This window comes from Lathamus discolor, chromosome 6 (assembly GCF_037157495.1).
Source record: "Lathamus discolor isolate bLatDis1 chromosome 6, bLatDis1.hap1, whole genome shotgun sequence".
NCBI lineage: Eukaryota > Metazoa > Chordata > Aves > Psittaciformes > Psittacidae > Lathamus > Lathamus discolor.
In genome coordinates, this window is record NC_088889.1 from 4741338 (window position 1) to 4766113 (window position 24776).

The following is a 24776-nucleotide window of genomic DNA, read 5'->3' on the forward strand; positions in this document are numbered from 1 at the left end:
CTTCTGCACCTCATCTCACACTTCTCTTGTGGATGACGTTTCAGCAAGGTTTCTCTATACAGGTATCCTTCTTTACATGGTCCTACCTTCCTTTTTCATGGGAAAGCCAGTAGCTGTGCAGCAGAAAAAGGACAGCTTTGGTTAGAAAACTGCATTAAAAGAAGTATTTTATGGTATGAACCAAACTAACAAAAAACTGTAAGCTTTCAGAACAATAGATTGAAAAAGAGATTAATACATATGAAGATTTATTAAGCTATATAATTACAGATTAAGATGTACATTGCAGTAAGTGGGGTAGTCCCCCATGGATCGTTGTCAGTGTACCTGTCACCCATCCCCTATAAAGTGTCAGCCATGTAATTTTGATGCACTGTATTCGTTTTAAAACACACTGATCTTATTATTTTTCATGTGTAATAATAAGAGTCATTATGTACAGATACTTCTATGAATACAGATAGTGGGATTGTTTTAAAAGGTTCTTTATAGAGAAAGGTTCTTGCTTAATGCATACTGATATATTGTGTTAGTACACTGGTGTTCTAATGTGGTTTACAATTCAGATGTGAACAGGAAGATTCTGAATTTCATCAAACAATGTAGGCTTTTTCTTAAGTATTAAAAAATAGCAGCTTAATTTTTATTCAAAGCCAAGAGAATTTGGGCATAGAGGTCATTTTGAGCATCCTAACTTTGGAATTTAATGGAGATAATGGCCTTGATGCTGGCCTGAGATTTGCAAGGTGTCCTCATGAGCCACGCATTCCAGGGACTTTGCAAAGTAGGGAAACGGTTGTAGAATACATATTGCGAAAAAGGTCTTGGAGGATGCCCACAGCAAACCCATTTGTCAGTGGATGTGTACACGTGCAGCTAGGTCTATGCCTATCCATTTCTTATGGTGCAGTGAGTGACAGAAGCCATTTTACAGTAATTAAGTTCTCAAAACTTGAAATAAAATGCTTCAGATGCTTTAACAAAGGAACAAAAAGTGTTGGATTTTTCGGAGTCAGTATTATCAGAAGTAAAAAGGAAATGTTCAACATACTGTAATGTTACTTGAGGTGTACTTGCTTGCTCTTTTCTGTCACTTCACCTGTACTTCATCTCTTTGTGGATCTGAGTTTCAGAACTGAATGTGACTGAGAGTTTGATGCTGGATCAAAGGAGGTATTTTCAGACCTGAAATACATGTTGGAGCAGCAAAAGCCACATTCCCAATTCACTAAAACTCAAATAACCTTCTTTTAAAATCATAGGGATGAATTAACCAATACTTTTTTCAACATGACTACGATATAATTCGTTCAAATGGCTTGTAAATGCTTGCACAGTATGTTGTGGAAGAATAAATAACATGGGGTAGCCTTTGTATTATTGTACAGTTTGCTTCTATTCTTTATGGAGAATGTCTGAAGATAAGTCAGTTAAACTCCTGGTGAGAGACATTCAGTTATAGAGTAAATTTCATTGCTCTCAGTTATCACTTATGTCTCGAAGGAAAACAAAATACTCAGCGCGTACTTACACATTACTATGAGAAATCATCGGGATGTAGATTCTGTTAGATTGGCTTTTTTGAAGACCAACAGTGCCTGGTAACTGCAATATTGATTGGGTTGACAGCTTTGAAGTTTGCCTATGCAGTGTTGACTCACTTGGAGCTGTTTACAGATTTCCAATAACACTTCTTTGATTTTGGAGAAGAGTTCAAGATCAGCAAAGTCAACACTTATAGGAGCATGTTTCGGTTTGGGGAACCTCTGAAATATCATACAGGGGCTACTCTGCTCCTTGTCCTACGTAGGAATTTGTTACCTGTGCCTGGAGAAGTCGCAGGGAGTCTCCAGTCTCCCACCATCGTTTGCTCATAGAGCTCGCCTTAGTACTCTCTTCTCCATCTTTTCAAGTGCATTTTATGTTAGTTTAGTCAAAGCGATTCTGTGCTGTGGTACACATGTTTTAAGCCTTTCCCTTGAGCCCTAGCTAAAATATAGGAAGTTTTTTATGCACTTCCATTAAGTTTTGTTCTGTTGTTCTTGGTCTAAAGTTATAATATAGTGGCTTTTACAAGATTCTTTACAAAAATTGATTCAAACTGTGGTATAACTGGGATTACAGGTTGTCAGAATCAAATTGTGCTGCGTTTTCTACCATGGTTACAGCCTTTGTAATGAAATGTATGGATGTACTGTGCTCTGTTTTTATTAGAAGTTGGAAATTATCTTGAGGACTGCTCAGTTCTGCTTGGTTTTCTGACATTCTCTGTTCTTGTCAGAATCTGCCATAAATTGCTTCACAAGCAATTAAAATCTCATGGGTTTCTAATTCTGCTCCATCTTTACCTGATAAGATGTTCAAAAACACACAGCATGAGGCATCACCTGAGATGCACTGAGAGCTGATCTAATTCCTGAAACTATGAACATGCAACTGAAGAGGAATTTATATGGAAGTAATAAGAACGAAAATGCCCAAATGGGTTACAAAATCAGTAAGCAAAACTGCTAGTCCTGCTTTATAGATTCGGAAAATGGGTTGGACGGCACCTTCAAACTCATCCGCTTCCAATCCCCTGCCACAGACAGGGACACCTTCCACTAGACCAGGTTGCTCCGAGCCCTGTCCAACCAGGGCTAATTTACATCTGCTAATTTATATTTCTTTGAGCTAGTCCAGGCTCAGCTTAACTGATGGTTTAGCAGTTCCCCAAGCCCAACAAGGTCTTGTACCAGTCCTCCCTACTCAAGAGGCACAGCAAGAGCAAAAGCATGACTGATGTGTCCCCATCTCCCAGGCAGTCCTGCCTGATGGAATGAGTAGCCCTATTGGGGAGCTCTGGTTTAATTAGTGCAGCTTTGAGTCAGCCTCCAAACAAAGAGGCACAAAGCTTGCCTTAAGTCTGTTTTGTCCAGTTCTTTTCGGTGCTTATATGACAGAAATCTTAATAAATTAAAGGAGAAAGATGAGCCTTTCAGAAGCTAATGAAGACATGGTTTCGTAAGTAAGCTTTTGAGCTACTTGGACCACTAAGGCAGGATAGTCACAAATCCATTACAGAAAGCAAGTGACAAGTTACCAGTAACAGCTTCAGAGATCTTAGCTGCCTTCTGTATTTTCAGAGACATCTCACAGTGTATAAGGGAGGTTACACCGGGACACATCTTTTGATATCAAATGACATTATGTAGTGCACCCATCACATTGCATCATCATTGAAATAAACACTGGTCAGGTCCTGTCTTTTCCTTATATTAAAGCTTAATGACAAAAAATTGGAATTGTGCAATGAGAACAAATGGATTCCTACTAGTTTTCTTTCTGTATTTGGTTTCAAAAGCCAGAGTAGAGAGAGATGGGAATGTTTCATCTTTGCTGAAATTAGAAATCCTAATGAATAGTTATGAAAATTCAAAGCTTCCCCCTTTGTAACCTCCACGATTGGTTTATTTCTCAAAATATAGCTGAAGAAACTGGGTTTGCTGATGAGCTCCTGTTGTACAACAGCTTGCTGGATCTTATTTTTCCATCTTGCTTTCTTCCTGTAGCTTTTTGTGTGGGTGGCATGCCATTTAACCTTTAAAATCCCAAGCATTTCCAGTTTCCCCTGGGAAAGGTTTCATAGAATCATAGAATAGTTAGGGTTGGAAAGGACCTTAAGATCATCTAGTTCCGACCCTCTTGCCATGGGCAGGGACACCTCACACTAAACCATCCTACACAAGGCTTCATCCAACCTGGCCTTGAACACCGCCAGGGGTGGAGCGTTCGCAGGTTCCCTGGGCAACCCATCTCAGTGCCTCACCACCCTCACAGTAAAGAACTTCTTCCTTATATCCAATCTGAACTTCCCCTGTGTAAGTTTTAACCCATTACCCCTTGTCCTATCACTACAGTCCCTAATGAACGGTCCCTCCCCAGCATCCTTACAGGCCCCCTTCAGATACTGGAAGGCTGCTGTGAGGTCTCCATGCAGCCTTCTCTTCTCCAGCCTGAACAGCCCCAACTTCCTCAGCCTGTCTTCATACGGGAGGTGCTCCAGTCCCCTGATCATCCTCGTGGCCTCCTCTGGACTTGTTCCAACAGTTCCATGTCCTTTTTATGTTGAGGACACCAGAACTGCACACAATGCTCCAGGTGAGGTCTCACGAGAGCAGAGTAGAGGGGCAGGATCGCCTTCTTTGACCTGCCGGTCATGCTCCTCTTGATGCAGCCCAGGATATGGTCGGCTTTCTGGGCTGCGAGGGTTTGCATGTTCCAGTGCCCTTAATTGATCAAAATCTAAACCAGTGGCATTTTGATGTCGTGAAAAGACATTATAGAATTGCCAAGTTAAAAGTATATAAATAAATGTTGGGATTCTTCTTTCATGATAGACCTTGTATGCTTGAATGGAGAAAACATTGAGGTCAGCTCCCAAGCTCTCACGTGGTTACAGGAAGTCACAGTGTAGTATGCCATCTGCTTCTATGGCTTTTTTGGGACTTTATTATGGTGGTCTGCTACTACACTGTGTACTTCTCTCTTGACATTGGCTTCTGTGTAATGCCAGTAGGGGATTCCAGCAGTGACTTGCACTGTTAAATTGCAGCAGTAAATTATTTAGTCACTTCAGTGTGATTTAATTATTAAAAAACCCTTTTAAGCAAAATCCAGCTCCACAGAGACCTTTGGTAAAGAACTGGGAACCCTCCTTTGCTCTGGTCAGCAGCCCTGGAATTTTGGATTACCTGGAGTTTTTCAGCTGTAACAGGTACAGGAGGATCCTCTCAAGCTGCTTATAAGCTCTGGTGTCTTATTTACTCATCACTTAGCAAATTCCATTGGAACTACTGCATGTTCTGATCATTAAAACATTACCTCTTGTTTCCTTTGCTCTCTTTTAGGTAATTGTTTAATAATATGTATGACTAATAACTTGAAACTATTACTACAAACAATATTTTATTAACAAAACTGGGCTTTTTATATAAAATGTGTAATGCTCTTGCTGCCTGAATGCACACATATATACAGTGAGAAAAGCCTATGGCTGGCATTTGATTTTCCACATATATAGCTATAAACCTCTGCAAAGCCCAGTGTAAATTGTGATGTTAGCTTTAGATTACAAACAGCTTCATTTAGGAAACCACACAGCAAAAGGTATTGCCTAAGGATGGAAAAATATTTCCCTGAGGAAGCAAAGTGGTTGCTATGGGACAGAAAATTACCTAATGATGGCTTTTCACATATCCATGCTACTGGACAGAATGAGAATATTCAAAGCACAGTGGGTGAAAACATTGGATTTTCTAGGATATATCTGTAAAAGATTTCTCTTAGGGTAGATGTAGATACTTGGATACTTCCATAGGGTACAGTTGAATTGTTTTTTCTTTCCAGTCCTCCTGGAACACCGTACAAATAAAACATACTTGTTTAGTCAAACTACCTTTTAAATACCTGTGAAGTGCAGTCCTTTTGAATGTAAATTCATGATTTCTTAAGGTGTTTCCCAGTACACATAATGATTTTTTTGGTGTAGCAATATAATTCTGTAAATTTAATAATAACCTTCTTAAATGATATTTTTAAATGAGGGCAACACTGAAAGGCTGATGTTTGAAATGGTACCACACCAGTTCAACAAGAGCCCTCATCATCATCCAAACAGAACTATAGACTGACGTGCAGTTGGGCTGTCTTGGGGGGAGTTTGGCTGTGAAACGCGTTATGATCTGTTGCAAACCTACTAATCTGGAACTGGTTGTATGTCTGTGCCCCACTGAAGTGTGTCTTTCAGAATTGAACTAAATGGACCTAGAAAATACGCTTAGTGGTAAATCCGTCATCCCTTGGCAGCAGTGTGTTTGTGGTCACTTTTCACTCTGGAGCATTGACATCTTGCCATACCCAGACACTGTGTAGAGACTTCTCCAGTGGATCTGCATGGAGTACTTTGAGTAAAGGATGTCCAGTGTAATGCTCACCTTGCCAGATCCTCTTCAAAAATGACACATGAACCATATTCCCTAATGTTCTTTGGTCTGGGAATAAGCAGCAGAAATGCTGAAGTCCAACAGTGCTTGCTGGATTTTGCTGCACTCTGGTACTTGTGTTACTTATATGAATTACTTAGCACTTGTCATCTTCTTAAAAACTGATTTAAGGTCCTTCCCACCTTATCATGGACAGTAATTTTTAATGCCTATAGGTTAGTAATGAGTAAGTTTCTTCTTAATGCTCGAGGTACATTGGTCTCATCTTGAATGAAACAAAAATTAAAGTTGTTTTATAATACCTGTTTTCATTCCTTTCATAACACTATTCCCCTCACAAGCGCAAGGACCTCAGAGGTCTTGGTTCTCCAGAGAAATTTCTGCTGTCATCATGCTTGAAATTCCCACTGGCTGTGCCTGGCTTGCATGAATGCCTACAAAACCTGCTGCTGTAGATCATCCTGCTTTTGGCATCAATAGCTAAGAATATGAGCTTGCATTATGATTAGCTGTCCTGTGTCCTCCCAAATTCCCTAAGTGTTTCTAGCACGTAGCATCAAGCTAGGTAAGTCTTATTTGTGCCGTTTGAAACTTTTCCTGCATGTGCTGTAGTTGGAGGCATTACTAAAATCCACAGACCATTGAGAGAGACCATTTGCTATCGAGAGCTGTTGTGATTTGTCCTTGGCGTGTGCCTGTACCTGTTTGCTCAGAAATATCCGCCTATGGTTATTGCCATTAGTATTAATTTTCTGGTTTGCTTTGATTTCCTATCTTCTTTTCCATATTTTTGCACTGTTTAAAACTATTCCCTAAATTTTGTCTCATTGCAATTCTTAGGTTCCTGTTTAACAACTTCAGCCATCTTTCAAGTCTCCTTACTCCAGTTCATCCATTGCAGGCATTTTGGGAGCCACGACGTTGTTTTCTGCCAGCCAGTTTCCTGAGCTACCCATCCTTACACGTCTCTGTGCTGTTCTGTGCTTATGGAGTCAACTCATCACTGCAGATCCACTCTCTAGACCTTGGGGTTTCTTCCCTCCTCTTTTTCCTCTGTGTTTGCATGTCTTTTCTTTACAGTGCTCCCTATTAGTGAAGACGTGTTTCTTACCTGGCATTATCAGTTTTGTGTTGAGGGGGTTTGCTCTGTCACTGATTCTAGGAATCACTGCACTTGGTAGGTATTGAAAATGTAGAATATTGACAGATGTGAACTAGTGATGTTGTAAAAGCCAAGAAAATGATCATCAGCCACAGAAGTTTAGCTAGAAGATAGCTGCTTCCCCCCACTCTCTTTTCCTGTTAAAGAGTGACAGAATAGGTAAAAAAGATCAATTAATTTACTGCTGAAGCTTTTCCCAGCCGTAGCAGCACACAGCAACAATAGCCCTGACAGTTCTGCCCTTTAAAGAACACAAATGAAGGTTAAAATCGGTCAGTAAGGCTTAATTAGTGAGCTTCTAAAGCAAAATCCACATTGAGACAGTAAGGTGATGATAAAAAGAGAGAACCTGTATTTTATTTATGATGTTGTTTACCACTAGCAATACCTCTTTCAGAAAAGGCTGCCCATTCCTGTCAGTTAATGGCCAGATAGTCCCAAATAATCTCTTCTAAAAAATCCAACAAACTTGTAGATGCTCAGCTGCTTGGGCTTGTAAGCTGGAAAAGGCACTAAGGCAAAGAAACCCTGCCCATCCTTTAAGGTAATGGACCAGTGGAGCACTGGTTAAAAATGTGTTTCCTAGCTGATATTGTGAATTCCTCTATTGAAATATTGATGGTGTTTGAATAATGAAATGGAAGGCTTCCTGGGTTGTTCTTCTGTTGGAGTTGGACTCTGGAGGCTCTGATTCACAGTGTTTCCTGTCTGCGGCTGTGAAATGTTTCATGTTTGTTCCACAGAGGATTCCACTCTTTTAATGGATCAAAGCAGCACATTGGGTTTCTTAATTTATATTGCAGAGTGTAGGTTGCACTAAAAGACAAGGTAACGGTAGAGGTGTAGGGATAAACCATCCTGCTTTAGATTGAAATGTGACTTGTCGTCCTGTGACGGGCTGTGGAAGCTGCCCATCTTCCAGCTTACCTGGCTGCTGAAAACCAGGGCTGTGCCCTGTTTGCTCTCCCCAGTCATGAGCTTAGAAAAGTCCATGAACTATGACTGTTCAAAGGAATGGTTTGGGAAAAGAAGAAATACCTTTGAATACCTTCTATGCTTTTACAGTGTTCTATTCTGGTTATCCAACACATGTCCATTTCTGTTGCTTTGTTGCTTTTGATCCTCTGTCTTGCATCATTCAAATGTTTCTTTATTTCTTGACTGAAATTGTGGTCCCATTAGAGTGCTTAGCAAACGATACACCACTTTCACTGGGATTAGGGTTTAAAGAGCTGTGTCTTCATGTTTATTCATTACTTGTCAACCTGTAGAATAAGAGGTGCATCTCTTGCAGTGTCACAACTCTGTGGATGGTGTAGGAGCTTGCTCAGAGCATTTACTTTCTGTAGGCCTTCCTGCATAAATGTAAATCATTGATTAGTCACTCACGCATCTTAATTATTTCCTGTATTGCTGTATGGTTTGATAAATCTTCGTGTTAAACTGGTGTCTGGCGTTCAGAAACTGAGTAAGGCTTGACAAGAGGCTGTGGGAATTGCACCTTACTCCTTCGTGCAATGAGCAGCATCCAAATGTACGCTGCTTCCTTGTTTATGTACAACACGACATGCGCTTTCCTGAGTCACTGAGTACCGTGCTTCCTAAGCAGTAATCCGTTTTCATTTTCTTCATTGAAAATCTCTTTCAGATTGTATCTGCCAGCTTCACTGGGAATCACTGGAATTTCACTGCATTTTCTTCCTTTCTAGTCTTTCCACTTCCATTTAGACTTTATTTTGTGACTCAGATGTGTCCTGTGAGTCCCACTTATTTCTCTTCCTTCTTTTCTGCTGCTGTTTCCTTCGATATTTCTTGCAGCTTCCTAACAGAAAGGAAAGCATGGTCCTAGTCAGGGGGACTTAGGGTGAGTCATTTCTGTATTTCTTGTCAAATTCTCAGCCAGGAAAAATATATCAAGGCTTTATGGAGAATTTACTCTTGCAGTTATTCTATAGAAGTTTTTCCCATATATTCATAAATTCCTGTTTATTCTTACTCTGTTTCCCCACCCTTCCGCCCATCCTCAGCCACCTGAGGGAATGCTCTCAGGCTCTCCTGACCTCCACAGGGAGCACGACATGGGGGGTGTGAATAATCTTTGACTCTGTTTCTGTCCCCTGTTGTCACAGAGGTATCCTTGGGGACTGTGGTCACCTGTTTGCTGTCTAGAAGCAGAGGCTCCTCAGTTCCCGAAGCTGCTGCGTGCTGCTTGCAGTATTGCTGCACCACCATGGTGAAACTGGGTCTGGTCTCCATTGGTGGAGCCAAGGGCTGGATCTTCCCTTCAGTTTATCATAGAATCATAGAATCATAGAATAGTTAGGGTTGGAAAGGACCTCAAGATCATCTAGTTCGAACCCCCCTGTCATGGACAGGGACATCTCACACTAAACCATCCCACACAAGGCTTCATCCAACCTGGCCTTGAACACCGCCAGGGATGGAGCACTCACAACCTCCCTGGGCAACCGATTCCAGTGCCTCACCACCCTAACAGGAAAGAATTTCCTCCTTAGATCCAATTTAAACTTCCCCCGTTTCAGTTTTAACCCGTTATCCCTTGTCCTGTCACTACAGTCCCTGACGAAGAGTCCATCCCCAGCATCCCTATAGGCCCCCTTCAGATACTGGAAGGCTGCTATTAGGTCCCCACGCAGCCTTCTCTTCTCCAGGCAGAACAAGTTTAGGTCTATGACAGATGTTTGTAAATGAAAGAATATTACAAGTAATTTAAATTTGCTTCTCAGCTGAAGCTACCTGGTGCATTGTCTGAAATACATGTTTTACATTACCCTGTTGCATCTGTTCTCCTAGGTACCGTTTTCTTTTGATACATAGTGTATTCTTCTTGCACTTTTTTGCTTATGAAGATGTACTGTTTATGACTTAAAATTCTCATACCTGAAATTGTGCCCTGGATTATATGAGTACAGTCATCCTAACTTGGTTTAGATGCTTTTGGAGCTGACGACCGGCTAGATCCTAGGTGGTGAGTGCCAAATGATCCTTCCTGTAATGGAAGTGCTGGTGGACAAGCATTGTAGTTAAACACGTGTACAGGCAATACCACAGGAGGATTTATCTCCTAAACACACAGTCTGCAACAGTTCTGAAACATGAAGATCTGCATGTGAAAAGCCATGACTTAGTCGAGAACAACATTCGCAATTTGCTTATTCGTACAATTATTCTCCTTTCTGTGATCCCGTTCTTTTTTAGGGATGTGCATTGCTGTTTTCTCCTGACTTTATTTACATCACTTCTTGCCTGGAAAAAAACAGTTATTTTGAAACTTGAACACGGAAGTCAAATTTCATTGTAGTACTCATGATGTCCGGGGGTGTGACTGCCAAATAATATCCAGAACAGTTCTATTTTCATAGTAATGCTTTGGATGTCAGCCATGCGTTTTCCTCTGAATTAATGAATATCATGGAGTTCTACCACTGCTGCCAGCAACATAGGAATAAATGATAATGTTTCTGAAATAGTATGTACATAAGATTAGGTTTTGATAACAGGTTTTAAGCTTACACCTTCTTTATTCTTTCACTTGGGCTTACTTACCTGCTCTGACTTACTAGCTTTGAGCAACCTGGTCCAGTGGAAGGTGCCCCTGCCCATGGCATGGGGTTGGAACTAGGTAAGGTTTAGGGTCCCTTTAACCCAAACCAGTCTGTGATTCTGGGATATGCACAAGAGAGTTCTTTTTCATATTTGTTACATAGACTCTAAACTCAGCTGTGAGTGCAGCATCTCAAAACTTCATCTGTTGGCAACATCAAGGAACAGGCTACACTGAGGTGAAAAAAAGTCTTCCCTCAACATTTACAAACATTGTAAAATGTGAGCAATAATGTCTTGAATCAGAGGTAGGCACAGTATTGTAGTATTACTTTAATTATTGATCCATCTCAAAAGCTCTTCAGTGAGCAAGCTTTCCTTTCTCAATGGGATTAACCACTGAGAACATTACAAATGCTGCAAACACCTACATATTTGTACAAAGATAACCCCCTGTTACAGCGGATACATCCTTTTTTTATCTTTTCTTACTTATACCAGCATGATTCATTAACAGTTATTTTTGAGATGAAGAAATGTAGGCTACTAATATAATTAAAATAGTTATTTTAATGAATAAGTCAGCGGTGTTTTAGTTTCTTTTAAACACCAAATGGCTAAATGAAACTAAAGATAGTGAGACAATTATCAGCTTAAACTATTGGGGTTTATCTTGGGTTTTTATTGGGGTTTAAGACCCTGCTTAACAACATGACTTTAGATAGAGCTTGCTCTCCTCTGTTTGGATCAGAAGATATTTTGAGGGTTGAATGGTTGATTGTGTATCTACTACCTATAGCAGAAAAGAAAGACAACTGGACATTTTCAATGAGAAACTCTCTCCTCAGGGACCCCAAAGGTGCATCACCTTGAAAATTAAGTAGAAATTGGTACTCACAGTGCTTAGGTCCACTTTGGACCACATAAAATGGCAAGAAACAGTGTGCAGAGGATCATGTGAGGTGCTATAGTCATGGTTCTCAGTAGCTCCGTGTTTGAGAAGCTACATCTATAATCACATACATGCTTTTTGCTTTCTAGATTGTTATGCTAGTCTGTGGGATATGGAGGTTTTACGGCTTCTTCTACACTCATGACCCCCCAGCAGCATTCTCTCCTTCAATTCTCCTCTTACTACTTGCAGATTCATGGGCTTCAGGGAGCCTGCCAGAGTCAACAATTTAGTTCTCTTTGCACTTAGTTTATGGTTTTGTGGGCAATATCTCTGCAGAATAAAACTGAGCTCCTTTTGCTGCTCTACTATAAGTATGAAAATGGCAGTGCAAGTTTTTGCCATTAAATGCATCATAAAGTCATGTGCACCTATGGGAAGCCAACCAGCAGAGTGAAAAGGTTTCCCAGTACTTCCTTTGCTGGCAGTTCAAGCCCAGGTCTGTCTCCTCAGTAAGATACTGTATTCTTTTCTCCATGAAAATACCACCTTCAAAGTGCAATAAGGTATTAAAAAGATATAATAATGTCATATTAACTGAGTGATTGTTCCCTCCTCCACAATTACACTTCAGTGTATGAAGACTGGGTGAGTTTTTCCACTACTGTTAGGCATTTATGTGTTGTGACCTCCTATAAATCTTCCTCTTCTAGATGAGCTGCCTTATATACTATTTTCTCCCCACCCATTCTATCGCTGTCCATTTGTCTTTGTTGTTAACTTGATGTATCTTTTCTATGATGTGGAATCTTCTAGCCATTATCTCTCACTCTTAAGTGCCATGTATTTCCTATTGGCTTTGGGTGGTGGGAAGGTCGTCCTTAGAGAACTGGTGATGGAAGCAGTGAAAGGCAACTGTAGCCGTGAGGAGAAGGGAAAATGAGATTGGAAAATGGTGCTAAAAGGACACCAAGGTTCAAGAGTTGAAGAAGAGGGAGCTAAAGGAAGATATTTCTTTGCTGTTTTCTAATCATTCCTGCTTTGGGCTAACTCGTGCATGAACTTAAATGACTTGGTCTTCTGTCATTTGCCCTGCAGTTAATGGGGAGTAACTGTATGTTTGAGAAAGACTTGAGCTGGAGATGGGCTATAAAGCTGATGCTCATTGTAGGTGTACTTCTCCCTCCTTACGTACCCTATGTTATCATTTAGACTTCTGCACAGGTACTGTAAGATGTTCTTAGAGCAGAGTGGATGCATTTCATGTCTGATATGCTGGGGGAGGAGTGCTGAAAGATGCCTGGAGAATTGGTTCCAACTGACTGGCACCAAAAGTAGTACAAATAAATTTGCCCAACACCCTCCACCCTCTCAGTAATCACAGTTTTCTATTTCAATTGTTACTAGCATAATACATGTGCCTCTGACACATCACTTGACCACCTTGGTTACTAATGTATTTCGTAACTTCTACAAGAGTCCGGTCTATTTTCTTTGCCTCCCATTGAGAGCAATATCCACTTTTCAGTTATGAAAAGGGTGTTATTCTAAATAAAACTGACACGATCCACCAACACTTTTGGAAGCACAGATGCTTTGTCCCACTATTTACTAAAGAGGTTCACACTTAGATTAAAGCAGTGAAATCAAATCACTGAATAAAGCCTGGAACAACATAATGATTTAAGGAATTCGTTGAGAGCTTTTGGTAGGAGGAAAGTTACACAAAGGCAAAATTAGATTGTTTTCTGTACAACGCCAGAACACAGAAACAGCATGCAATCCAATACTGGTACATTTGTTTTTCTAAGCATGTTGTGTAGTTTCATTTGTCTTTGTACTCTGCAACATCAGACTGCAACCCATAAATTCATGTACTGCATCCAAGGCCCGTTGGCAGCAGACATTAGAAGAGGAATTGGGCCTCTTTGTCTGCAGGAGGTACCAGCCATGAAATTCCCTTCTCTCTGAATGAAACTTATTTATTTCTTTAGCATAAACTGTGTGGGTTGGAATATGCACAGGCTCCCTGATGTTAAATAACATTTTTCCCAACTCAGTGTGTATGTAATGCAAAGAATAAAATTAATTTGTTGCATAATTCAGTGCTTCTGAGTGGTCCTGCATCGGGATGCTATTTCCCAGTGTATTATTAGGGGAGGAAATTTCACCATCCTTTCACCAGCTTGTTTAAAGAGCATAAAGATGACTTTGTAATGGGATATATATATGTTACCTGTATTTTCTGTCTTACTGTTGGAGGTAAAAGAATGCAGCTTCAGGGGCTCACACTTGAATGCTTTCAGTTCAGGCTGATGGTCTGAGCTAAATAGATCTTTCTGTCCAGATACATTTCAAGTTGAAAATCTCTTGCTTCAACAACACTTCTAGCTAGCAAGTTACCAATAGTCCACTGCGTTATAAAGAGGAACAATTCTGGATGAGTTCTCCTTGCTGATGAAAACAGACCTTGAATCAGCCCAATCCATATTAAAAGAAATCAATTACAACAAGTAGTTTTATGTTTTATCTGTTGCAAGTCACCCGTTGCCTTTTTTGAAAGGGTTCACAGTAATGAGGGACACCTTCTGCTAGAGCAGGTTGCTCCGAGCCCCTTCCAACGTGGCCTTGAACACTGCCAGGGATGGGGCAGATTCTCTTTTTCCCTGTCTTCACAACCAGCAGAACAAGCCATTTATTATCTTGGTACATGAATGTGCTAAAGATGGATACGAGTACTTACTGTATTTATTTGTACATATTTATTTATGCAGAGTAAGACTGGATGGTAGTTGCAACGCAAACATGTAAGAGAAATAAGGGGCTGTGGTTGCAGGAGACCTTGAGCCCATGATCAGGGCTGCCCTTCACCTTCCCCACTGCTGGCTAAGAGACAGCACTCTGCAGAAACAGGACTACAAAATCACAGGGGTGTATTTGGATGAATTGCTTTCTTGCTGTAGCAGTATAGCTGTTAGATTGAAAAGGAGCCACATGTATTTTATTCAGATAAGCTGCTTTCTTCAAGATTGCTGATAGATTTCAGTCATGTTTTAAAATTCTCCTTCAGCTATTGCAGCTCTCTCACTGCATTTCCTTTGCTGTCTCCTCAAGCTGCTACTTGCAAGACATCTCCCTCGTTATTGCCCATTGTTTCCTCCCCACTTCCAGCCTTTCCTGTGAAATAGGAGGGTTCCATCTCCCCACCTTTTAACCTTCCATTGTTCTGCTTCTCTTTGCACCCCTGACCCTGATTCCTTCTGCAATTGCAGCCTCTCAGCCTTGGGGATGGAGGATTTATTTCAGTTCTGGGGTAAATTCTGTTCTGTGTATCTGTATTGCTGCACTCAGAGCTTCAGATATTTGTGGCTATTGGCACATTGAATCTGGTAGTTTTATTTTTATTGTTAAGGAAACCCTGTGATTTTCAAACTCTTTTGGATCATCATTTCTAAACCTGTAATCTTCTAACCTATCAAAGAGATTTCAGACATTTGATCTGACATGTAACAAGTTTTAAGCAATACTTAGCAGTTTTAAAATTCAATCTGAATAGAAGATTCTCTGTATCCTCTTGATGTTGTATAAGCACCTGAAAGTAAAGCTTTAAGGTGTACATGTCTGCCTTCTGCAGGTGCATGCAGCTCTTTTACTCTTGCATTACTGCTGTAACCTTATTTGTAATCAGTCATATGATTATGGTAAGGAAGAGAGATTGATTTTAATTTCCCGTGATTTTAAGCTCATTTTGGTGCGACAACTATATATTCATCAGCTTTTAGATTCCTTTGCAGCGTACCCACAACCACATACCCCTCACATGCTTAGTTCGAAAATACTTACAGAATCATAGAATAGTTTGGGTTGAAAGGACCTTAAGATCATCCAGTTCCGACCCCCCTGCCATGGGCAGGAACACCTCACACTAAACCGTGTCACCCAAGGCTCTGTCCAACCTGGCCTTGAACACTGCCAGGGATGGAGCACTCACAACCTCCCTGAGCAGCCCGTTCCAGTGCCTCACCACCCTCACAGTAAAGAACTTCATCCTTATACCCAATCTAAACTTCCCCTGTTTAAGTTTTAACCCATTACCCCTTGAATACTCCTAATAACATGAATTGAGTAAAGTGTTCCCTGCACTACTGGGAAGCCCAGCAGTGGCCAGTTCACTCCACCACACCAAAACCTGTCTCGGGTTGAGCCATCCACAGAGTGCTGGATAGCTGAGAGCCTTTCCAACTCTTGTTGCGTTTAAGCAAGTGCTGTGAACACAGCTAGGTGCTAGGCATCTTGAGAGAGCAGAGGCTGGCCCTTGTCACTGAGAGCAGGGTTTGGGGATGGCACCGCAGCAGAAATGCCGGGTGATGGAAGGGCTGTCTGGCACATGGCAGTGTAACTCTCTCTGCTATTTTTTAGTTTTCTGTCTAATTGATAACTCTTGCCATCTGTTCCTGAGCCGTCCCTCTGCTTCCTTTTCCTACACACAGGCTCCTGCCCCCATTCTACCCTTCAAACTTGGACTGACTGCCCGGAGACTGCTAATGAAAGCTGACTGATATCACTAGTAGCTGGGTGGGAAGGAGATGCTAACTGTGGTGAGGGAGATACTGGGTCAGCTGAGGCTGAGCTTCTCGAGTGTTATTCAAGTGATGCTTCTCTCTCAGTGCTGGTTTAACTGCTTATTCCTGAGCAGACTGCCCAGATTTCTTCAGAAAACTAATAAAATCCTCAACCTTTTTGCTTTATGAAGTAGGATTAATTGTTCTTCTGAGGTTGATTCCTTCTGAATCTCTCAGCGCTGTGTTCCTGAGCACCTTGTGGCTTTCTGGAATAAGTAACTAGCCTAGAAGCACTCTACCAGCTTAGGGTTTGTTTCTCTTTTTTATTCTCCTAGGAGTCTTTCTGTACTTTCCAATCTATATTTGACTCTGTCTTTTCTTGTCTAACTCTCCATTTGGTGGCTTAGCATGCAGGAAGCCTATTTTATAGTGGAGAGAAATACATTTATACATGCTAAGAACTGTATTTTTAACGAAGATATCAGGATCTATCCAAGTTAAAGAGATTTTTCTGGCAAGAACTCCAAACTGGACAAAGGTTTGATGCATGGCAATCATAACTGTGTTCTACTATTAGTTGAGAAGCTCTTGCTCTTGGAGATGTGTTGGTGGGGTGATTAAGTAAGAGCGCAGCTTTGGCCAGGTCTTTTTTATTATGATTTATTATTCGTATTTCTTATTATTTGGTATAATTTTTATTATTACTTGTTTTTTTTTTTTTCTAGAGGGCATTTAAGTGTCTAAATACAGATCTTCAAGAGTATGCAAATCATCGGTTTTCCATAGATTTCTAATGGGAGCTACAAACGGAAATACCTCCACAATTTGGGAGCCTTATGTTATGAATGTACAAAAAAGTGCTACTCAGAATTAAGAGCTCACGTTTGCATTTCTGCTCAGTGTGGCCTTTTCTTCTGAGAGACATCCCCATGCAGGGCTTACGTGCATTTTCGTGAGCACCTACCAAAGAAATAGGGAATTAGGGCTTAGCTGACCTCTCTCTGTAAGATTCTTCATGATTGCTAGATCATGGATACTAATGGATTGGGGGTTATGTTATTGCTGTGTGTTAGTATACTTAAATTATTAGTTTTTGTCCTAGCTAATAGTGTCAAACCTAACATTGTGAGGCAGGAAAAACTGGAGGCTGCTGGAGTATTTTCTTTTTTAACTTCCCAACACTGCAGATTTTAGGACTTCAGTTAAAAGAAACAAATTCTACCAAGCTATTAGTGAAAATCAGGAAAAAAACCCCAAAACTGCAGCTGCAAATAATTGACTGACTTCCTTGACTGTCATATTTTCCAATCGTACAATAGTGTTTATAGCACTGGGCTCTGCCATGAGGAAGAAATTCTATTTCCTGCACTAGGGAAAATACAGATGCTTCAATGGTATAAAGCGCTCACTCGTCAGGTGATGTCTCCGCTGGTGTGGATTGGAAAGAGTTGCCACAATTGCCACGAAACTCAATCATTTCCAGTGACTTTAATATTTTTTATGTTTTTCTAGCACTGATTGGAATCCTCTGGATGATGAAATGCTACAGCTCTGGCAAGAATCTAATAAAAATACCCCCTGGGATTGATTTTGATTGACTACACTTGCCTGTCTGCTTTTATTTTGCTGTATATGATCAGACATGAATGAGCACAACTGATTTAACCCTTTCCTCACCTCCCTGCTGTGGTTAGGTGCTTAAACTATCGTTATTTTCAAACACTGACCCCAACATAAAGGAAGAGGCAGTCTGAGGGTTCACCTCCAGGGTTTCTGCACCAGGGTCACCTTCTCAATAAAACAGGATGTTCTGCTTGGAGAAACAGGAGCAACGCTGGGCTTCCATCTCTTTGTAGATAGTTACTGCTTATAGCCAGTATGTGATTTTCTGTGGATGTGTTCTGGTTACTGAAGCACAGACAAGGAGGCAATGATTTTCTTCCTTCCCTGGGGGCATAACAGGTAATTTTCCTCTTGAAGTATACAGGGATGGACTTTGCTAAAAGTAAAGGCCACCAGCAAGCACTCGCCTGACTTTTATAAAGGATTTCTTAGCCTAATCAGTAAGCAGAAATTAAGATGAAAATCACTTTCCTGAGCACTTCAGGAACTACCACTGTAAAACCCACTGCTCTCAGTCTCTGTTTGCCTATCAAAGCAGGAGTGCTACCAGGTGTTAGACTAGGTATTAGGAAAATTAGATAGATATTAGGAAGAAATTCTTCCCTGTGAGGGTGGTGAGACACTGGCATGGCTTGCCCAGAGAAGCTGTGGCTGCCCCATCCTGGCAGAGTTCAAGGCCAGGTTGGACAGGGCTTGGAGCAACCTGCTCTAGTGGAAGGTGTCCCTTCCCATGGCAGGGGGCTGGAACTGGATGAGCTTTAAGGTCTCTTCCAGCCCAAACCGTTCTGTGATTCTATAATACTGAGGTTTTCACACAGAATTCATGAGCCCTTGTATACCATTGGCTAAGTTTAGTTAGAAAGTATCATGAAAATATATTATTTATAATTAGAGTTCCTTTGTCATTTGTAGCTCCAAACATAATCAGAGGATTGAATGAAGATAGTAGAAAAAGCAATACACAGAAGCTTATAATTCAAATTAGTGGCATGTGGTTCCTCTTCTGGAACCGATATTGATTCTTTTAAACGCACTAAATGAATTCTAAATGAATTTTAAAGTTAGTGACTGACAGTTCAAAGTTATTCTTCGGAAAGATTTGCATCTTTTCAAAGTTAAGAAGGAAATTCTTCCTGTCAAATAAAGATGTTTAGTGATGTACATGTGCTGCATCCAACAGTTCCTCTGGTAAGATTTCCACCTGCTAAGAATAGATGCTTTTAAAAATAAATTGAGCTAAAGCATAGAATTATATTAGTGAAGAGATAGATTCCTTTCTTGGTAAATTAATAACTATATAGACACTGCAATGTTAAGTTGAAACTATTGAATTTATGTATGCTTACTAATCCTTTTCAGTGTTCAGCTAAATAAAGAGATCATTATGTACAGAGAGGTTAAATCTGTTCAAGTCAATCCATTCAATCCATTTTCTATCTTTCTTCAAGCAGTTTTCTCAGTACGAAAAAGACCCAATTTTCAAAACAGATGCATTAGTGATCAGTGGAGATGTCTGAAATGGGCTAAATGTTTATTAACTGCTCTACAGTTTATACTCTCTGAAAGCAAGTTTTAAATGGAGGCTATTCTCTCTTTTTTAAACAGTGAATTTCTCCTTCTTTGGAATCTTTATATCTTACATTTATAACTAGTTATGCCTGAAATTTTGGTGATTGTTAGCACCTCCCCCTGCTTCCTATCAGCCTGTTTCAGTTACTTGCTCTTCCTCTGGGAGCGTTTTGCACTGGCTGGCGTAGCTATCTATAGACATTTCTCTTCAGAATTAGTACTTTGAAACCTGCAGTGGCTCCATCATTGATTTTCTGGCATCTGCACTGAGTTTAATGAAATGACTTGGTCAGATTTTTGCACTTTTACAGAAAAAAGTGCAATAAAAAACTCTTTTATTCCAGTGCAGTAGGAGTAGAAAATAGTTGTATTTGTATCTTGTTTCAGACTGGAATATAGGCCATGTACAGATCTGCTGTTTAGCAGCAGTTTTGTCTCTGTTCTCAACGTAGTCATTGTGTGAAGCTGGGTGTGATTTGTACTTTTCCTCACACTGGTTCTTTGGAGCATTGCAGTGAGCAAGCTGACAAATAGCAAAACCCCGATAAATGGCAGAAAAACAGATAGGAAGCAAAAGGGAAATAGATAGCAAAAGGCAAATAGATAGCAAAAGCATTTAGGTAGCAGAAGGGAAATAGATAGCAGAAGGGAGTTAGATAGCAGAAAGGAAATAGAGAGCAAAAAGGAGATAGAATAGCAAAAGGGAAATAAATAACAAATGGGAAACAAATAGTAAAAGGGAAATAGAGGAAAAAAGAAAATAAATAGCAAACCCCCAATAAATGAATGGCAGAAAGCAAAAAAAATGGCACGAAGCCTCTGTGCACTGAGTCAGCTGTGCAAGTTTCAAAGCTAGATGACTTGTACAGCAGCCCTCGCCTCTGCCCAGGTTTCCTTCCCCTGTTGCACCCTGTGGGGTGCTGCTGCAAACTCCTCTTCACGCCTGGCTCCCCCCTGCCCTTTGCAGAGAGGAATTTGGGCCCCCCCTTGGAGCATCCTCAGCTCGGCGCCGGCTCCTGCACAAAGGCAGCGCTCGCGGAAGCGCTCGCATCCTCTGCGAGGCTGTGGCGGTCGGTGGTGTTCACATGACTAATGCTGTGAAAGATAGCAGGGTTTTTTGTAAGGTTCTTTCTATTTTTTTGAGCAGCTCCAGTCTATGCACAGTTGGCTCCCAGCTGACAGACAGAATGTGGGGTGGGCTTTGTCACCAGAACGCTGGGTACCGCATGCCCAGCTATGCTCGCAATTACACAGTGCCCGGAAACCTGCTGCTTATGTCAGGGTGCAGGCAGCCTGAACACATAGAAACTGGGTAGCTTGACTCAGAGATTTTTATTATTTTTATATTTTTGTTGTTGGTTTTTTCGGTTTTTTTTTTTTTTTTGCCTCTTTTCTTCCCAGCCAAGGTTATATAATGAGGGGATTGCTGCTAAAGTAAAAAGGGAAAAATGAAGTCTTTGTTAAATGCCTTCACAAAGAAAGAAGGTAAGCAATGAAAGCAGAACACTTTGATGTTTCAGACCGGTGTTTTCTTGTGTACATTGAATATGATGGGCTTAGTGACTCTATAATTGATCAATTCCTGCAGTTTCTTTATCAGAGTTATTTTATTTAGGCATTTAGGCAACTGATTATTAAGGCTGGATGTGAGTTTATTCATTTTAGGGTTTTTTTCTGAAAAATCAAATAGTTATAAAAGATGGGTTTGTTCCCTAAGAAATGTGTTTGAAGACCCAGAAGGAATTTCCTAGGTGAATGTTGTCAGTGAATGGGGCTGAATTGCCCCTTCAGATGTATGAAGTGCCTGGAATAGAATTCTGAGAGCTGGAGGAAGGATTAAATGGTGCTTTTAGGGATGATAATTTTAAACTTTAGGAGCATGAAATGAGTTCAGGCATTTTCATGTCATTTTATATCAGGTGTTTTTCCTAAACAAGTTTTGTGCCAGTTTATACTTCCAGTTCTGACCAGTGGGGAATATTAGGGGAAGACTGAGTCCAAAGGGGTTAAAGTGTGGACATTTGCATTCCATCATTCTGTGTTGTGGTTCTCTAATTGTGAAAATAATATCAATAATGGTTATAAGAAGCAGCTAAAAAAATATCCACCCACTTACAGTTTGCAGATTGCTGGGGAAAAGAAACAGTTGGGGAGAATATTAATCACTTTAGGCACGGAAATGCTTATTTTTAACTCTTTCTATAAAAGATTTGTGTTAGACACACGTCAATTGGTGTAATTAGTCAGCCCCTTTCCTGGTTATTTTCTGTAGTAAAGGCTAATTTTGCTTGTGGGTCTCTCATTAAGAACAGAACATTAATAGCAAAGGGAAAGAGAACTCCTACATGGTGATATAAAATCCTTTTCATGTACATAAGGGAAAAAGAGTTAATGTGGCACCTGGAGAGTGTGGATACATGCAAAAGAGACCCTGTTTTTCCAGTAGGAATGAATGTGCCAGTTTTGTGTATTCTGAAATGTGTTGGTGTAAAGGTGCTCGGCAGTTCTCTGTCCTGTCACTGTGCCCCAGCATTGTGCCCTGTGTGCTCCCTCCCTCTTCTGATGGAAGATATCACACCAACCTCACCAAAGTTGCAGTAAAAAACCCCAAATGTTGGCATTATTTAGTTGTATCAATCTGTGACTGCACAACTAGGCAATGTACTTGGGGTGTTACCTGTTCACGTTCATGACAGATTCAAATCCAAGGGTCAGAGCCAGTTTTCACTGAAGTCCAAGCCAAACTTTGGCGACCTGAAGAGAGCAGCATAAGACCCTCAAGTAGCAAAATGATGTGCAGAACATACCCTTTATTCTGTTCTGTGTGCTTTCTCCTTGACTGAAATTACAGTAGCTCTCCTGCTTTATTGTACCTGGGAAAGATCCCCTATCTTCAGTGAAGTAATTCTGGGAGTCATATTCCGAATGTCAGAGCTACAGGGATGCCCAGATGGCACGTCTGTGACATGTACATCAATGCAGAGGGTCTGTGTATGTTAATTTTGGAAGTAAGTGCTGTGAGTTCTCCTTAAGTTAGTGCTAACCGGGGCTGTCACTGTGACCTGTGAAGCACCAGGGTCCTTTCCGTGACACACTCCACTGCTTTGAAACCTAAATAAATAACAAAGAACTTGGAATATCCTGAAAATGATACTGTTTCTGCCAGTTTCTAGCATAAATATTGGACTTTATCCTCTGTAACAGCTTTTAAAGACAACTTGCCTTATTTCAGGCTTGTTTCAAATGAATGGAAATGAATTGAAAGCCCTTTCTCTCTATGCACTCTGTTCTCTTGCTCAGTCGGTCTGATGTTGTTGAGCTATTTACTAGAGAAAGTTACAGCTCATTAGAAATACAAAAGTTGTTAATTTAAAGTATTCAGCATCACATTTAATCCTAAACTGATTCTGGTGAAAACGACATAAAGCGTTCTCCTTGCGCTCCCATCTTTATTTTCTGTTATGAATATGCTTTCAGTTTTGCTCTGAAACCTGAAGTTGTTGGTGCGTTCTCTCAATTAAAGGCTGTATTTCAAGGCAGGACAGATTGACTCCTATGTATACTCATATTTCTGTGAGTTTATTTACTTGCTCAGTATGACAGACATTCTTATTGTGGTTTTGTGTGTGGTTTTGAAAGGTATTGAATGCGTAGACATTTCTGGCACATTATAAATGGCACTTTAGACATGTAGGATGATATTTTGTGGGGCTTCTTTCCCAATTGAAATAGGTTGTTTTTTTCCCCTGACAATTACAACAGCTCAATGAAGTCCTCAGAATAATGCCAGCCTGCCTTTTGTTAGTTACACAACTGTGGCTGTTCAGATGTAAATATGTGCACTTTGGCTCAAATCCTGAAATAAATTAATGAGAGTAGCTGCATGAATGGGGACTGAGACAAGAATGAGTTGTCAGGGTCAGCTCCTTTATTCCCTAATAATATGGGTGGCAAATGCTATTGCATCTAGGGATAACTGGGTGCCTTTTATAAGGAAATTTGCCTTCGAAGTTGCACTTGGAGCTGACTGACCCATTACAGTGAGAAAAGGGAGAACTGAGGAGTATAGTGTCTGCTTGTAATAGTTTTGTGTGACTGCAGCACTGTACCAGTAATGCTGAGGAAAGAATGGGCCCTCTGGTTTGTAGCAGATTCTTATTGCCCTTGCTTTTGCTTTCTGTTGTGACTGTTTCATTAACCAGTATATAGCAGCCTGTGCATACAGTCATGTTCTCTTTGGGACATGGCATGTGACAGAGTGAGTGTATTACCCTGGGGTAATATGTTCTATATACAATAGTAATAGAGGCAGTAGAAATGCCTAGATTAGAAAGAACAGGATACCTGGGGATTACAGCAGTGTAATAGAGTTCTGCCAGGAGAAAAATCTCTGTCCTCAATTTTTAACCTGGAGGATGAGGGTAAGGTGACTGTTAACACTACAGATTTCAGGCTGGGCTAAAAACTAAAACATCCCTAAACTTGGGATGGTAAGAAATCCTCCCAGTTTGGGTGCCAATGGGAGAAGGAAGTTAGAAGTTCACACATCAAAAATGCAGTCGTATTCTGTAGATGGTCCTATTCTGTATCAGGTTTCCTGATTGAATATGACAACATAGCACAAATACGAACTTTGTGAGGCTCAAACTTGGCTATAATGAGGTGTTTCCTCTTTCCTAGGCCATAGTTCAGACTATTTAGCAGGCTTATGCTACTGGTGTCAACTGACTCTTCATTAAAGCCAGTGAACAGGTTGACATTGCTCAGTTGTTTTGGGGTTTAATGATGTTATTATGAATTCGATTAGCTATGCAGGCAAGGTGGATTTCTGTGTTTGCAGAAGAAACAATGCCATCTGTTGCTAAATCTTTTTATGGGAGTTAAACATATATGAATGGTGAAATCATCTGTGATTACCCTGGGTGTCTTTCTTTACACAGTGCCCTTTAGAGAGGCTCCCACCTACTCAAACAGAAGGCGGAGACCTCCGAGCACCTTAGCAGCACCTCGGATCTTGCTTCGTTCCAACAGTGACAACAATCTGAACATCAACAACCTCCCTGAGTGGTCAGCCTCCTCCTCTGCTTCTTCACACCGCAGCCTTTCACCTCATCTACTTCAACAGATGCAGAATAATCCTAATGGAACTGTAAAAACTGTGGGGAGTTACACTCCATCCTCCCGGAGCCGCTCGCCATCCCTGAACAGGCTGGGAGAGGATGCCAAACGGCAGCAGCACAGGCACATCAGGTGAGTTTTGGACTATTCGCACAGCATGACATATCCCTAAGGTCATCACTGCCATGTTCTTTTATGCAGCCTTTAAAGTTCAGCAAAGCTCAGCAGTGACTTAAGACTGAGTTTGCACCTCCAAATCAAGGTGCTGGTTCTCAGGATCTTTTAATAGTTTAAATATTGAG

The 24776-nt window shown here is 40.7% G+C and overlaps 1 protein-coding gene across 2 annotated transcripts in view; it reads left to right on the forward strand.

Annotated features, from left to right (window-relative positions):
• SHANK2 (SH3 and multiple ankyrin repeat domains 2) overlaps positions 1-24776 on the forward strand; it is a 366357-nt gene that overhangs the window by 108244 nt on the left and 233337 nt on the right. For both annotated transcript variants that reach the window (XM_065685197.1, XM_065685198.1), the window contains one exon: positions 24297-24606. In XM_065685197.1, the coding sequence (XP_065541269.1) occupies positions 24297-24606 (310 nt within the window). The remainder of the gene's footprint in view (positions 1-24296; positions 24607-24776) is intronic.